The sequence below is a fragment of the Oratosquilla oratoria genome, chromosome 3, assembly GCF_046742065.1.
Source record: "Oratosquilla oratoria isolate Oo_2021 chromosome 3, ASM4674206v1, whole genome shotgun sequence".
In the NCBI taxonomy this organism is placed as follows: domain Eukaryota; kingdom Metazoa; phylum Arthropoda; class Malacostraca; order Stomatopoda; family Squillidae; genus Oratosquilla; species Oratosquilla oratoria.
Genome location: NC_134779.1, coordinates 12,773,700 through 12,790,928, shown reverse-complemented (window position 1 = coordinate 12,790,928; position 17,229 = coordinate 12,773,700). Strand labels below are relative to the sequence as shown.

At 40.4% G+C, this 17,229-nt stretch overlaps 1 protein-coding gene across 2 annotated transcripts in view; it reads right to left on the bottom strand.

Annotated features, from left to right (window-relative positions):
• Positions 1-16,838, bottom strand: part of LOC143020464 (coiled-coil domain-containing protein 25) — a 42,603-nt gene extending 25,765 nt beyond the window's left edge. For both annotated transcript variants that reach the window (XM_076176888.1, XM_076176893.1), the window contains exons 1-3: positions 16,695-16,838; positions 866-913; positions 31-122 (exon numbers count right to left, since the gene is read on the bottom strand). In XM_076176888.1, the coding sequence (XP_076033003.1) occupies positions 31-122; positions 866-913; positions 16,695-16,719 (165 nt within the window). In that variant the 5' untranslated portion in view covers positions 16,720-16,838. The remainder of the gene's footprint in view (positions 1-30; positions 123-865; positions 914-16,694) is intronic.
• Between the last annotated feature and the right edge of the window lie 391 nt (positions 16,839-17,229).

Sequence of the window (17,229 nt, the reverse complement as noted above, 5' to 3'; positions counted from 1 at the left end):
TGTATACAGTGAAATAAATGGAAAACTTACAAGACTAAGTCGAATATATACATGTGCTGAAGAAACTTTGTCAACATGGAACCAAACATCTTCTGGCCATCCCCATTTGATAAGCTCCTCATCTGCATGAAAGATACAAGCAAAATGTACTACTGCATTAGAAAAATAGTTTTATAGAAATGAATTGTGTGACACTGCTTTCTACTAACACACAATGCATTGCATTTTCATTTCCAAACCTGAACTCCCCATCAATGCAGGATTAATATAACTGGATTAAATAATTTCGCTTTGACCAGAGCAAAATTTAAAAAGAATACTGACACTACTACGATGAATTTAGAATCACCAGTCCAGTACCCCCTCTCAAGTACTCAAAATAAAGGTGATAGTGCAAACAAAATTAATGTCATTATGTTGATGAATTTTTTTTTTGTACAACACAAAAGTTACTTTCAATTTGTTCTATAAAGTACAATTACCTTTACAAAATGCAAAAAAACTCATTATTGATTAATGGGCAATCATAATGTTCATGAAATTAGAATCTGCTGGTATTTGCACTTAGTTCACAGGGACCATTTTGGGTGACAAGTGGTGGTCCAGCAAGACTAAAAACAGAATAATCTCCCTGCCACCCATCTTCAAAACCATCAACACATTCCCTTCCCTCTGGAGGTGCAGCACTAAGGACTAAGTGTCTATCAAATGAATGTTTCCTCCATATTTTTATACAAAAAGAGCCGAAAACCAGCATATGGTCCCATCTTCCTCTACTACTGTAGTCAGTGACAATTCAACCTTGCAATTATGGAGAATAATGATGCACACACACACAATTTAAAAGATAATCATTAATACTCACTCTCATGTTTATCTTCCCCCATGAAAAGCCTCACAGGAGGCTCTACAACTGTAAAGGAAATTTATACACTTATTACAAATCATTCTGCTCTGTACACATAGACTAATATCCAATAAATACAAAATAACAATAACAATAATAATAATAATAATAATAATATATACATACATACATACACCAAGGGCTTGTTCACCCTTATAAGGGAGATAGCCAAAGTCAAAGGCATAAATCCACTCCCACCCATTTCATCACCACCCCTCACTCCCTCTTTTCTTGGCTCCTCCCGGATGATGGGTCATCCCTGCATCTCACCCACTGTCCTGGATCAGAAGCAATGCAGGACACAGCACATCCACAGCAAGGCTGCTTCATTTAGTCTGTGATCCCCCTTCATGCAGAAAAAGAGAAAACAGGGAGAAATCCCTTTGGGCTGCATCAAAATATCATTCATACATACTCCTTCACTCCCCCTCCATCTCCCACCCACTCCCTTCCATGCATCAGAGCATCATCAATACACAACCATTCTCCACTTACCCCTATCTTCTGTCTTCACCAACAGACATTCCCCTCTTTCCCAATGTCCCTTTTACCCCATCCATCCATCTCATCCTGGGTCACTCCATCATGTTCATGTCCCCCACACCTCTTTTACTAATCTTTCTTCACTCATTCTTTCCCTGTCTCCAAACCATCTCAATACCCTTTCATCAATCCTATCTCCCAACTCCCCTTTCACTCCTGCTCTCCTCCTCATTTCTCAATCTATCCTGTGCTAACCACTACCATACTTCCAAGGCATTTCATCTCAAAGACATTTAAACTCTTCCTCTCTTATGTTCCATGTTTCTGCCCCATACAGTGCTGTTGGCACAATCATCCTTTTCTATAATTTCCTCTCAGCATCCATTCCCAAATGTCCATTTCTTATTACATTTTTTAATCACCCCAAAGTCATTTACTTGCTTCTCTCAATCTACATTCTACCTTCATCTCCACTCCTCCCCTTCCCACCACATTTTCACCCACATATCTGAAGCTATCCCCTTCCTATAGTCTCCCTAAATACTAACTTCCAATTTACTGCCATCCTCTCCCCTTACATCTTATCACCTTACTTTTACCCATATTTACCTTCAACTTCTTTCTTTCACACACCTTCCAAAACTCCGTCACTAACTTCCTTAACATCTCCTCTGATCCTGCTACAACCAGTGTTGTCATCAAACAACAACTGGCTTATCTCCCAATTTTCTCTATTTCCTTTAAACATCTCCAATTCCTGGCTCATTTTCCTTGCATTTACCTGTCACACCACCCCATCCTAGGCAATATAACACATCTCTGGTGAAATCCTACCTTTACCTCAAACCACTCACTTTCTCCATTTCTAATTCTAACACAGGCTCTACTACTCCCGTAAAAACTCTTGACTGCTCTTAATAGCTTTCCTCCTATCCCATATACAGGTAAACGTCGACTTACGATGGCATTAGGTTTCGATAGAGCCATCGTAAGACGATCTCATCGTAAGTCGATCCCCACTCTGTTCCGTGGTCACTGTACCTAGCCTACCTGTATATTAACCACCAGAGATACTGAATATAGCCTATTAAACATGTACAGTAGTTTATTTAATTATTTTTATCCTTTTTACCATATTCAAACACTATAATATGTATTTTCAGTACGAAACTTAAATCTCGCGGGCAGCAGCCAATGCCAGCCGTACGACGTGACGTAATAATACTCGCATCATAAAATATAGTCACCGCTTATATCGATCGTTCTCTCTTTCACCCGCGAATTTTGAAAACCACAGAGAATGGGATTTAGGGCACATTTGAGAGAATGTAAAAACACAGGGGCGACTACAATAAATATAATCAAGACGCCGATATGGCAGCGTCGCGAATCCACTTGCTCCTCATGACGCCTACGTGTGCGGCACCGTATGGAAGGGGTTAAATTATCATGTCGTCGTCGTCATCGTAAAGTCGAACAATCGTAAGTCGCGGCCATCGTAAGTCGACGTTTACCTGTATCTGCAATACCTACCACAATGCCTTCCTGTCTACCCTGTCATAGCCTTTTCCAAATCCACAAAGGCCCACAAAAATATCCTCATCTTTTCCTAAAGATTTCCCACATATCTGCCTTACCACAAAAATCTGATCCACACAACCCCTACCATATCTTTCCTAAACCCACACTGTTCTTCATCAATTACTCCCTCTGTTCCTCTTCTAATCCTCTCAATCAAAACCTTCCCAACCATACTCAACAAACTGATTCTTTTGAAACTACTACACTCACACTTGTCCCCTTTTCCTTTGTAAAGTGGAACTATAAAGGCATTCCTCCAGTCCTCTGGCACTCTACCCTCTTTTAGACAAACATTAAAGCTCACCATTCAAGAATTAAAGAACAAACTAGATGTTGCGAGATACAAAGACAGGTCACTATGAGCAAAGCTCCCCTTCCCATATAACACAAGGTAAATACCAGCCAGTCCATTACTGTACCTCCCTTTTTTAGACACTCTGCATGACACCCATCTAATCCAGGTGCCTTACCTACTCTCATCATTTTAACAACTGATTTCACCTCATCCTTCCTTATTTCTCCTACATTTTTGTCATTCATCACTGCAACTCTCTTTCTTTCCCTATCCTCCTTCACATTTAGCAACTCCCTAAAATACTCTGCCCATCTTCCTCTTCCATTATCGTCTCTCCATCTACACCTTTTACCGTTTCTTCTCTAATTGATTCACCTCCCCTTCCTCTCTTAATTTCCTTCCAAAGCAGCTTTTTATTACTTTCAAATTTTTCTGTCATACTCTTACCCCATTTCACACCTGTTCTCCTTCATCTTATGCTTTACTTCTCTTTTCTCTGTACCTCTCATCCGATTCTCTCCTCCTATTTTTCAACCAATCTGTGAATGCTTATTTCCTTTTACAACCTTCTTTGCTTCATCATTCCACTACTCACTACCCTTCCTTCTATTTCCTCCTTGTTCCACAAACCATTTTAGCACACCTTGTACTTCCTCCCTGAAACATCCTCATTCCTCCTAGTTCTACTCTATCCTTCACTCCCTCCCACTCTTCTTTCAGCTTCTTGTATTCCTCCTTTTCTTTCTCATTTAAGTAGTCTACTCTAAGTACCTCCCTACCTTCTGTCCTTTTCCTCTTTCTCCATCTATCCTCCACTCTCAACTTACCTAAGAATATGTACATCCAAAACTCTTCCTACTCTTCTCCTGGTTACCATGATATAGTCCATTAAAGGCATATTTACCACCCTCTCCCATATGTATTTATGTTTGACTTTCTTACTAAACACTGTATTTGCTATCATCAACTCTTTTCTAGACATCTCCACCATCATCTCTCCACTATGATTTTTTCCTGGAATTCCACACTTCCCAACCACTCCGTCTATTGGTTCATCTCGTACTCTAGCATTGAGATCTCCCAATCCCACAACATACAAAGGATTACAAAAATGGAGCATGCAAACAGGAGACCTTTGGGTCCATAACTAGGTCGGATGAAAAAATAAATAAATAAATAAATAATAATAAATAAAATAAAAATTATAATATAAATAATAACAAATAAAATAACACATAGGTATAGTTAAATGATAAACAGGTAAATAGTAAATAATAAATTGACAAATAAATAATAAATGTAAATCAAGTAAATAATAAACAGACAAATAATAACAAACAAATAATTACTATAAAATAAATGGCAGTCATTACAGCATCTTGCTTAAATGTTTATCTAAACGAATCATAAAGCTTCCAACTGAAGTACATTGCACTGCCTCTGCACGAAGTTTATTCCATTCATTAACTACACAGTTGGTGAAGTTGTTTCTACCCACTACCAAATTAAATCTATTTCCTGACAGTCTGAGACCATTATTTCTCGTCAGATTCTCTTTCAATGTGAAAATTTTGTCACTTTTGATGTCAATTCCCTTCGGAATCTTAAAGACCTGTATCAAGTCACCTCTGAGTCTATGCTTTTTTAGGGAAAACACATTCATGTGTTTTAGTCGATTTTAGTATGATTTATTTTTTATATTTGGAATCAGTTTTGTGGCTCGCCATTGTACTTTTTCCAATCTGTCAATGTCTTTAATGAGATTCTGTGACCCTACGGAAACAGCATATTCCAAATGTGGACAAACTAACGATTTATATAGCTTGTTTATGAGAGATGAGCTTTTGAAGTCAAAAGATCTCACAATCAGTCCCAGAATCTTATTTGATTTCTCAGAGGCTGAAATACACTGCATAGATGATTTGGAATCGTTACTGATAATTACCCCTAGATCCTTCTCACTATCCACTTTTGTTAACAAATTTCCAAATAATTTGTAATCATACTTACTGTTATTTTTACCTATGTGCATAACCTTGCATTTGTGTTAAATTTCATTAGCCACTTTTCAGACCACTGCTGTAATTTATCTAAATCTTCTTGAATATCCAATTGATTGAAGTGATCATTTGCCATCCCGGACAATTTTGTATCATCAGCAAATTTGGAGACAATAGATTTTAGCCTGTGGTCTATATCATTTATATATGCTATGAATAGAAGTGGCCCAAGGACAGAACCCTGAGGAACTCCATTTGTAGCATTTTTCCATCTAGAAGTTTTGCCATTTAAAACTAACTCTGTTTTCGATCATTCGACCAATTTCTAGTCCAACTTAATAGGCTGCCACTTACTCCATGTGAAGCTAATTTAGTAAGTAGTCTTTCATGGAGGATGGTATCAAAAGCTTTTGCAAAGTCTAGATATATTAAATCTATATGGTTTCTTTCGTCATAACTCAAGATGACTATGTTGTAGAATTCCAGTAAATTAGTTACGCAAGAACATTTCCATCTGAATCCATGCTGGCTATCATTTATGAAACAGTTACTTTCTAAATGATGTTCAATAGTATCTCTGATGATAGTTTCCATAATTTTTCCTATGACTGAAGTCAAGCTTATAGGCCTGTAGTTATTTGGTTTATGTCTCCTTTTTTGAATACTGGAGTGACATTAGCTAGCTTCCATTCTCTTGGGACATCTCCAGATATGATGGATTTTATGAAAATAATTTCTAATGGAACAACATTCTCATTTTTCATTTCCTTTAAGATTCTTTTGTTATATTTACCGTAGTAAGTTTACCCTAGATCTTTCACAAGTTTCAGTTTGGAGTTCACTTTGAGGTGTTTCATTTACGAATACATACATATACCAAGGCTTTTTCCCCCTTACAAGGGGGGTAGCCAAAAAGAAAAAGGCATAAAATCATTCCCACCCATTCCATCCCTGATTACACTCCACACCCCTCCACCCTCCCTCTTATCTTAGCACCTCCTGAATGACGGGTCATCCCTGCACCTTGTCCACTGCCCTGGGTCAGAAGCAGTGTCGCAAGACACAGCACATCCACAGCAAGGCCGCTTCATTAAATCGGCGATCCCCCCTCTCCGTCCCCCATTGCATAAAATGAGAGGACGGGGAGAAATCCCTTTGGGCTGCGTCAAATTTTGCCCGCCCATTCCACCTCATGCTATCACATCATCATCCATATACCTGTACAACCATTCTCCATTCACCCCTGTCTTCTGTCTTCTCCCCTCCTTCCTCAACAGACATTCCCCTCTTCCCCAAAGCCCCCTTCACCCCATCCATCCACCTCATCCTAGGACGTCCCCTCATGTTCACTCCCTCCACATCTGCCTTCCACACCTCTTTTACTAGTCTTTCTTCACTCATTCTTTCCATGTGTCCAAACCATCCTAATATTCTTTCATCAACCCTATCTCCCAGCTCCTTTTCCACCCCTGTTCTCCTTCTCACCTCCTCATTTTTCACTCTATCTAGCCTAGTAACCCCCATCATATTTCTCAGACACCTCATCTCAAACACATTCAAACTCCTTCTCTCTTCTTCTCTTATGTTCCATGTTTCTGCCCCATACAGTGCTGTTGGTACAACCACTCCTTCATACAGTCTCCTCTTAGCATCCATTCCCAAATGTCTATTCCTCATTACACTCTTTAATCCTCCAAGGCATTTACTCGCTTCTCTCAATCTACATTCTACCTCCACTTTCACTCCACCTTTCCCTGCCACATTTGCACCCAAGTATCTAAAACTATCCACTTCCTCCAGTCGCTCTCCCTTAATGCTCACTTCCAGTCTACTGCCACTTTCACCCCTTGTACATCTCATCACCTTACTTTTACCCACATTTATCTTTAGCTTTCTTCTATCACATACTCTCCCAAACTCTGCCACCAACTTCCTCAATCCCTCCTCCGATCCTGCCACAAGCGCAGTGTCGTCCGCAAACAACAGCTGGCTCACCTCCCACTTTTCTCCATTTTCTTTAACCATCTCCAATCCCTTGCCCACTACCCTTGCATTTACCTCTCGCACCACCCCATCCATGTATAAGTTGAACAGCCAGGGCGACATAACGCATCCTTGACGAAGTCCCACCTTTACCTTGAACCACTCACTCTCTCCATTTCCAATCCTGACACAAGCTCTACTATTCTCATAAAAACTCTTGACAGCTCCCAGAAGCTTTCCTCCTATCCCGTATATCTGCATAACCTCCCACAGTGCCTTCCTGTCTACCCTATCATAAGCCTTTTCCAGATCCATAAAAGCCCAAAAAACATCCTTCCCCTTTCCTATAGCTTTCTCACATATCTGTCTTACCACAAGGATCTGATCTACACAACCTCTACCTGTCCTAAATCCACAATGTTCCTCACCAATTACTCCCTCCGTTCCTCTCCTAATCCTCTCAACCAAGATCCTCCCATAAGCCTTCCCAACTACACTCAACAAGCTAATCCCTCTGAAACTACTACATTCACACTTGTCCCCTTTTCCCTTGTAGAGGAACTATACAGGCACTCCACCAGTCCTCCGGCACTCTACCCTCTCTCCAACAAACATTAAATAACCTCACCAACCAGTCCACCATCACTGTACCTCCCTTTTTCAGACATTCCGCATGGCATCCATCCAGACCAGGTGCCTTACCTGCTTTCATCATCTTAACAACTGCCTTCACCTCATCCTTCCTTATTTCTCCTCCATTCTCCTCATTCATCACTCTCATTTTCTTCGCACTTCCCACTGCAGCAATCTTTCCTTCCCTATCCTCCTTCACATTTAGCAACTCCCTAAAATATTCCGCCCATCTTCCCCTTACTGCCTTCTCTTCCATTATCATCTCTCCATCTGCACCTTTTACCTTTTCTTCATTTACGAATACTGAGCTAAAATAGTCATTTAAAATATTGCACATTCCTTCGTTTGAATACTCAAGTTGACCGTCAGCAGATAATAGGGGGCCAATGTGATTCCTAATAACCTTTTTAGCTCTAATATAACTGTAGAATTCTTTGGGATTCTCTTTGGATTTATCAGCGATATTCATTTCGCAATTTAAATCTCTATATTATTACATAACTTTGATAGTCATTAGGTGCATCCGAACAATTGTATTTCTTATAAGCCTGTCCCTTTTTAGCAATACTTTTTTTCAGTTTTTTTGTCAAGCCATTTTGGGCGAGCCTGATTTAGGGGGCGTCTGTCCTTAAATGGGATGTAAGTGTGAATCATCTTAGTAAGTGTATTTTGAAATATTTCCCACATCTGATCTACAGGCCTTTTGCTTAATTTTGCCTCCCAATCTGTAAGCTGAAGCCCCTGACGTAGTCCTATGAACTGAGCTTTACTACAATCGGGTATTTTAGATGCATATGTATCTATTCTCCCTCAACCCTCTATGCACCTATTTAAATCTGTTCAAAAAGGCCCCCTTTCCTCTACACACTTCTCACTACCAGGCCCATATCCACCTACAATGACCCACATCTCCTTTCCCAGCTTCACCTTCATCCACATTAACCTTGAAGACACCTTTCATTCCACCACACCTTACCCATCTCTTCACTTACTAGTATAACCACCCCTTCTCTCCCTTGTCCTCTCTTCACTCCTGACACCCTCCCAATTGCACTCCCAAACTCAAACTCGCCCCTCCCTTTCAACTTGGTTTCACTCAATGCCAACACATCCATCTTTTTTTTCACAAACATACTGCCTATCTCTTCCCTTTTACTCTCATCTGTACCATATCCATGCACATTAAAAGACCCCAAACCTTAGGGTTCTGGTTGGAAAACTCCCAGACCCTCTTATGCCTTTGCTTTTTTTTTTTAAGAATGTCCCCTTTAGGGGTACAAAGAGTAGGATGCCTTGTCCTATTCCCATCCCATTTTTGTCATCTTTTACAACCCAAGTGGGAACATTCAGTGGCAGTATTATTTCTCCCCTACCACAGGGTTTGGCAAAAAAGGAAATGAATATTCAGAGAAAAGGTACATGACAATATTTACCACTTTGGTATGATGACACCTATGTAGGCATCATGAAGCACGAGTGGGTACATGAGGATGCCAGTGTCTTGATTATATATTTTTTAGTTGCACATGAATTATCCCTGGTAAAAGTGAATGAGTAAAAGTGAACGAGTAATGCAGCAGTGACTTTATATTTTATAATGTGAGTAGTGTGATGCAAATTATACATGACAACCAATGCTGCATGTGAGAATTTGAAGCATACTGAAGTGGTTAAGAGTGGGGGGACAGCATAACGGGGAAAGTTGCAGTATAATAAAATAGAATCATTTCTCTATGAGTAGAGATTTCCTCTATCACAGACAAAATGATGTGTGGCTCTAGTCCATAGAGGCACCCCATATAGTACCTAAAGTATCAGCTGTATGCTACTGTGCAGGTTTTAACCCCACAATAACATGCAACCAATACCCCCAGACGAGTATAATGATGATGACAGTAAGGCACCTGGGTTGGACTGGTGTCATGTGAAGTGTCTGAAAAAGGTATGTACAGTAGTAGTGGCATGGCTACTAAGATTGTTGAATGTGTGTCTGAGGGAGGGTAGAGTGCCGGAGGACTGCCTGTATAGCTCTGCTTTACAAGGAAAAAGAGGACAAATGTGAGTGCAGTAGTTTTACAGGAATCAGATTGTTGAGTGTAGTTGGGAAGGCTTATGGGAAGGTTTTAAATGAGAGGAGGACTAGGAGAGGAATAGAGGGAGTAATTGGCGATGAACAGTGTGAGTTTAGGAAAGGTAGGGGTTGCATAGATCAGATTTTTATGCTAAGGTAGGTATGTGAGAAAGTGTTAACAAAAGGTAAGGATGTTTTATGGACTTTTATGGACTTGGAAAAGGCTTATGACAGGATAGACTAAAAGATACTGTAGGAGGCTTTGTAGTTTATGGGATTGGGGGAAAGCTGTTAAGGGCAGCTGAGGTTTTACAAGATTAGTACAACTTGCTTTAGGATTGGAAATGGAGAAAGTGAGTGGTTTGAGGTAAAGGTGAGTCTACATCATGGGTGTGTCATGATGCCATGGCTGTTTGATGTGTACATGGACAGGGTGGAGTGGGAGGTAAGGACAAGGGTAATGGGCAGGGAACTGGAGATCGTTAAAGAAAATGGAGGTGAACCAATTGTTGTTTGTTGATGGCTCTTCACTTGTAGCAAGGTCAGAGGGGGGATTAAGGGAGTTAGTGATGGACTTTGGGAAGGTATGTGACTAGACAAAGTTGAAGGTACATGTGGGTTAAAGTACGGCGATGAGACGTACAAGGGGAGAGGCTGGCAGAGAATTGGAAATAAGTCTTAAAGGAGATAAATTGGAGTAAGTGAATACTTTTAGGTATTTGGGGTCACATGCAGCAAGACAGGGAGGACTGGAGGTGGAAATAAATTGTAGATGGAAGCAAGAAAATGCCTTGGGGGATTAAAAAATGTCATGAGAAATAGGCATCTGGGAATGGATGCAAAGAGGAGATTATAAAAAGGGGTGATTGTGCCAACAGCACTGTATGGAGCAGACTTAGAATTTAAGAGAGGCAGAGAGGAAAAGTTTAAATATGTCTGAAAGTGTCTGAGAAGTATAGTAGGGGTTACAGGGTTGGAGAGTGAGAAATGAGGTGAGGAGGAGAGCGGGAGGGGTGAAAAAGGAGATGGCAGATAGGGCTGATGAAAAAGTAAAGGACGGGTTGAATACATGGAAAGAAGAGAAAAAGATAAGTAAAAGAGGTGTGGAAGGCACATGTGGATGGAGTGAACTTGTGAGGATTACCAAGGTTGAGATGGATGGATGGGGTGAAAGGGGTTTTGAGCAAGAGGAATGTCTGTTGAGCAAGGAAGAATGCAGAAGAGGGGTCTGTGGAGAATGGCTGTGTATTGATGATACTGTGATGCAAGGATGGGAGGAGGCAGGGGATGGGGGGAGTAGAGAGTGGTTATGTGTGAATATTTTTATGCAGCTTGAAGAGATTTCTTTCCGTGCTCTCTTTATCTGCATGAAGGGAGAGGGAGGCCGTCGATTAAATGAAGCAGCCTTGCTGTGGATGTATGTGTCTTGCTGCCTTGTTTCTGACCCAGGGCAGTGGGAGGGGTACAGGGATGACCTGTCATCCACGAGGAGCAAAGAGTGGTGGATGGGAGTGGGTACATGCATTTTGACTTGGCTTTCTCCCTTACAATGGAGAAGCCTTTGGTATACAGATCGATATTTATAATAGACTAAGAATAATAATCATAACCATTATTGCCTAGCCTAGTAACCCCTATCATACTTCTCAGACATTTCATCTCAAACACATTCAAACTCCTTCTCTCTTCCATGTTTCTGTCCCGTACATTGCTGTTGGCACAATCACTCCTTCATATAACCTCCTCTTAGCATCCATTCCCAGATGTCTATTTCTCATTACACTTTTTAATCTACCAAGGCATTTACTCGCTCCTCTCAATCTACATTCTACCTCCACCCCCACTCCTCCATTTCCTGTCACATTCGCACCCAAGTATCTGAAACTATCCACTTCCTCCAGTTTCTCACCCTTAATGCTCACTTCCAGCCTACTGTCACTCTCTCCCCTTGTACATCTCATCACCTTACTTTTGCCCACATTTATCTTCAGCTTCCTTCTTTCACACACCTTCTCAAACTCTGTCACTAACTTCCTCAATCCCTCCTCTGATCCTGCTACAAGCGCAGTGTCATCAGCAAACAACAGCTGGCTCACCTCCCACTTTTCTCCATTTTCTTTAATCATCTCCAACCCCTGACCCACTACCCTTGCATTCACCTCTCACACCACCCCATCCATGTACAAGTTGAACAGCCAGGGCAACATAACACACCTCTGACGAAGTCCCACCTTTACCTCAAACCATTCACTTTCCATTTCTAATCCTAACACAAGCTCTACTACTCTCATAAAAACTCTTGACTGCTCTCAACAGCTTTCCTCCTATCCCATATATCTGTAGTACCTCCCACAATGCCTTCCTGTCTACCATGTCGTAAGCCTTTTCCAGATCCATAAAAGCCCAAAAAACATCCTTACCTTTTCCTATAGCTTTCTCACATATCTGTCTTACCACAAAATTCTGATCTACACATCCCCTACCTGTCCTAAAACCACACTGTTCCTCACCAATTACTCCTGTTCCTCTCAAACAAGACCCTTCCATAAGCCTTCCCAACTACACTTAAACAAGCTGATCCCTCTAACTACAGTACTACACTCACACTTGTCCCCCTTTCCTTTGTAAAGCGGAACTATACTGGCACTCCTCCAGTCCTCTGGCACTCTACCCTCTCTTAACCCCTTCCATACGGTGACGCCTTCGTAGGCGTCATGAGGAGCAAGTGGGTACGCGAGGATGCCGATGCCGGCATCTTCATTATATTTATTGTAGTTGTACCTGTGTGACCCCCATACTCTGTACACTGGCTTCATCATATTTTCTATGGTTATCAAAATTCACGGGTGAAAGAGAGAACGAGCAATACAGCGGTGACTTTATTTTTTATAATGCGAGTATTATGACGCAACATTGCACGTCTGGCAGCTAATGCTGCCTGCAAGATTTTGGCCCGGAGTGAAGGGGTTAAACAAACATTAAATAACCTCACCAGCCACCATAACTGTACCTCCTTTCTTCAGACATTCTGCATGGCATCCATCCAACCCAGGTGCCTTACCTGCTCTCATCATCTTAACAGCTGCTTTCACTTCATCCTTCCCTATTTCTCCTCCATTTTCCTCACTCATCACTCTCATTTTCTTAGCTCTTCCTACTGCAACTACTTTTCCCTCCCTATCCTCCTTCACATTTAGCAACTCCCTAAAATACTCTGCCCACCTTCCTCTCACTGCCTTCTCTTCCATTATCATCTGGCTAGATAGAGTGAGCAATGAGGAGGTGAGGAGGAGAACAGGGGTGGAAAGGGAACTGGGAGATAGGGTTGATGAAAGAGTATTAGGATGGTTTGGACACATGAAAAGAATGAGTGAAGAAAGATTAGTAAAAGAAGTGTGGAAGGCGGAGGTGGAAGGAGTGAATATGAGGGGGCATCCTAGGATGAGATGGATGGATGGGATGAAAGGGGCTTTACAAAAGAGAGGAATGTCTGTAGAGGAGGAATGGGAGAGGACAAAAGATAGGTGTGAGTGGAGAAGGGTTGTGTATAGATGAGGCTGTGATGCATGAGGGGGAGTGGGTGGGGGATGGGGGGGTGAGGAAGTATGAGAAAAAATTTGATGCAGCCCAAAGGGATTTCTCCCCGTCTTCTCCTTTCCTACATGAGGGGACGGAGAGGGGGGATCGCCGAATTTATGAAGCTGCCTTGCTGTGGATGTGCTGTGTCTTGCGACACTGCTTCTGACCCAGGGCAGTGGACAGGATGCAGGGATGACCAGTCATCCAGGAGATGCCAAGATAGGAGGGAGGGAGGAGGGTGGAGGATGGAGGGGAGTGGAATATATGAGAAATGAAATGGGTGGGAGTGATTTCTATGCCTTTTTCTTTTTGGCTACCCCCCATGTAAGGGGATAAAAACCTTTGGTATATGTATGCGTATGTATGTATTATTGCCTCAAGTTTCTCTCAATGGAAAACCCACAGTGGTTGGCAACACTCTTGAGCCCTCCCATAGATCTTTCTGGGAAGAAACTTTTGACTAATTTCTGTGTTGTATTGGTGTGGGAATGCTTCTATGTTATAGTAAGAGGGAAGCAGTAATCTGTTATCCACTCTCCATTTGTGAAAAGGTGCAAGAAATACAGCTGAAGTTAACTGAGGTCTTGGGCCTGGTCCAGATACATAGTGTAAGCCCCCTAGGGGTGCACCCCCTGATAGAGGATTGATGAGTTTTGAAAAATGGCAGTTAAAAATTTCTCCCTTGAAGTGACTTGTAAACCAATCCAGTGGCTGTTGCTGATTACCTGAAAGCTATGAGTCACCTGCAGGAGAGATCTATGGCAATAGATTCACTGATCTACAGACTGTTGATAAACATAAATCTAAAGAAATGTAGTACCTATAAGACAGATTATAGAGCAGAAATCAAATTATTCCCCAGCCAGACTGATAACCCATATAAGGAGAGACCAAATGCACTGGACCTGCCATCTTTAAAAGAATGAATAGAAAAAGATGAAACAACTGCAGCTGCCCATTATCAAAATCAGACTATCCTTCACCTCTATTAGGAGGTGCAGGCCTGTGGGTCTGACACTTGCCTTACAGACTAGACCCAAGATCTCTAGCAACTTCAACTGCATTTCATTCACCTTTTTTACACATGGAGAGCTGCCAACTGCATCTCCTACTACTTTCAAATGATAAGAAACTGTCCCACACCAAAACAACACAGACATTTCTCTAAAGTGTATTCCCAGTAAGATCTATGAGAAGGCCCAGGGACCAATACGAGTTGTTGTGGGGGTGCAGGTTTTCTGCTTATTGAAATTGAAGGCAACAATTATTATCAGAGAAATATGGTATAATATTTAGGTGAACTACTATAGGCAGGGGATGGGGGATGTAGAGGTAGGGAGTGGTAATGGGTGAATTATATTTTGATGTAGTCCAAAGGGATTTCTCCATCTTCTCTTTTTCTGCATGAAGGAGAGGAGAGGTTGCTGATTAAATGAAGCAACATTCCTGTGGATGTACTGTGTTTTCTACATTGCTTCTGACCCAGGGCAGTGGGTGGGATATAGGGATGACCCATCATCCATGAGGAGCTAAGATGTGAAGGAGGAAAGGGTAGAGAGGATAGGAAAGGAATGGGTATGTAGTGTTCTGTAACCAACATCGGTACCACTACAATTGGTGACCCTGAGTGACCACAACATTTGGTGACCCTGGTTCTGTAGTGTTCTGTAACCAACATCAGTACTACAGGTATGAGTGATATGGGTGGGAATTAGTACATGCCCTTGGCATGAGTGAAAAAGCCCTTGGTATATAGATGGATACTTATATAAATGTAAAATAATAACCATCAGTGTTTGGGATACTTCTGAGACAAGTGTCCATCTAACATCAGAAACCAGTTTTGCTCAAGTCTTTCACTCATGATTTCAATTCTTGTTTTGGTTGTTTGTTGCATCTTCATACAACAAAAGCGAGGATTTTTTTTTTTTACCGTTTGTTACAATTTGCAAGTAAATGGTAAAATATGAGGTAAATCAATAAATCAAGGCAATGTTATTGCTGTGATTTTCTATGCTTCTGGGGCTTATATCAACTGCTAGTGAGTTAACAAGTGTATTGAAATACATTAGAAAACAGGTCTTTTTAGAACTTTGCCACAATGAAATATTTTTACAAAAAATTACTTATGGTATTATATATATATATACACTTTTTTTTCCTGGCAAAATTTTCATCTATATATTTCTTCTTTCTTTTCTTTTTCATTAAACAAAAAGGCTAGAGATTAGTCTTCTCTTGCATTTCATTTTGTGGATAACACATCTTGGGTTTGGTTAGGTATTACCATGTACTGGCCAAGTTTGAAAATTCCAGCCGAGATGAAAAACTCCCAGAAACTGTCATACATACAATGGTATTGATGTTTATATAGAGGTGGCGATGTAATTTTAAATAACAAATATGTTGGACGAGTCCAGAAAATGTAAAGTTCTGAGACTAACCTGAAGAATTTAAAGTGAAAATACTAATAAAAAGGGTACCAATGGCATCTCTACAGTACAGAACCATGCAAACATAGATTTTTAACTTTAAATTTACATTGTCCTACAGCTCGTCTACTAATATATAACCTAACATACCCATACAAAAAATAATATTTGAAATGCAAAAACGAAAGAAGTGAAAAATGTGTTTGCATGATTGTGAAATAATATGGTATTTATGCTCAGTAATGGTTCAAACCTATTTAAACTTTAACTTAATAGTTCTTCACAATAGAGAATGACAGCTCACAGCTGTCATTCCTCTCTTTTTGAAAACAAATCTAAAAAATTATCCAAAGTGATTTTTTACTCAAAATATTCAATATGTATTATATGTGATCAAATTATTTCAAAAGTGCCCTTCAGGGCAACTGTGTTCAAGTCACTCATTAAATTATCTATTGACTATTTTGATATTAGGCCTAAATTGACTAGGGTATTTCCTCTGTGCGTTCGCTGTTCTCATGATTAATGGCTATAAAATAGTTCTTCAATCAACTACGGGAAAACAAATATTCATTTATGTTTCCTTTTGAATTCATGAACAATGATTAAAACTGATGGAACATATATTAATCACTGAACCTAATATTTCATAAACAAGAGCTAGAGCTAGACTTCAGAACGTTACAATGTTGAATCTATTCATATGTATCATCACAACTAGTGTAATTACCTCTGCTTGTAAAATTGAACACCATTCTTATTTATGGTAATACTTTTAAATTTGTTGTCCTCAGAAACTAGCGCGTCCGCCTACACGTGATGTCAACTGCAGAATTGGTTGCATGTAGTTTTGACTGCAGACATTCGTGTGGCACTGAATTTTCAAAGATGCATTTTGTTTATCACCCGAGTAGAAAACATGTTCCTAATTATTTTTATCATTATGAAACTATAAATAAATATAATGTCTGTATGACTATCGTATAAATTTCTGTTAGTATAAACTGTAAACATGTTTTCAAAAAGTGTTTACCAATGATGATAATGATTCATTCAAACCCATAAAATAAACTACAGAAGTGCGTGATAATCCATAGGTTAAGCTGACCATATTCAAGTAAATATAGATAAAAACTACTTTTGGAGGGATGGGATCCATAGTATCACAGTTAGATCTCTTCAATGAAAAACAACTGGCACTTTCCTTCGACCTCTTCCTTACAGCCTCTAAGACCTTTTCAATTTCCGGAAGTGCCAAATATTTT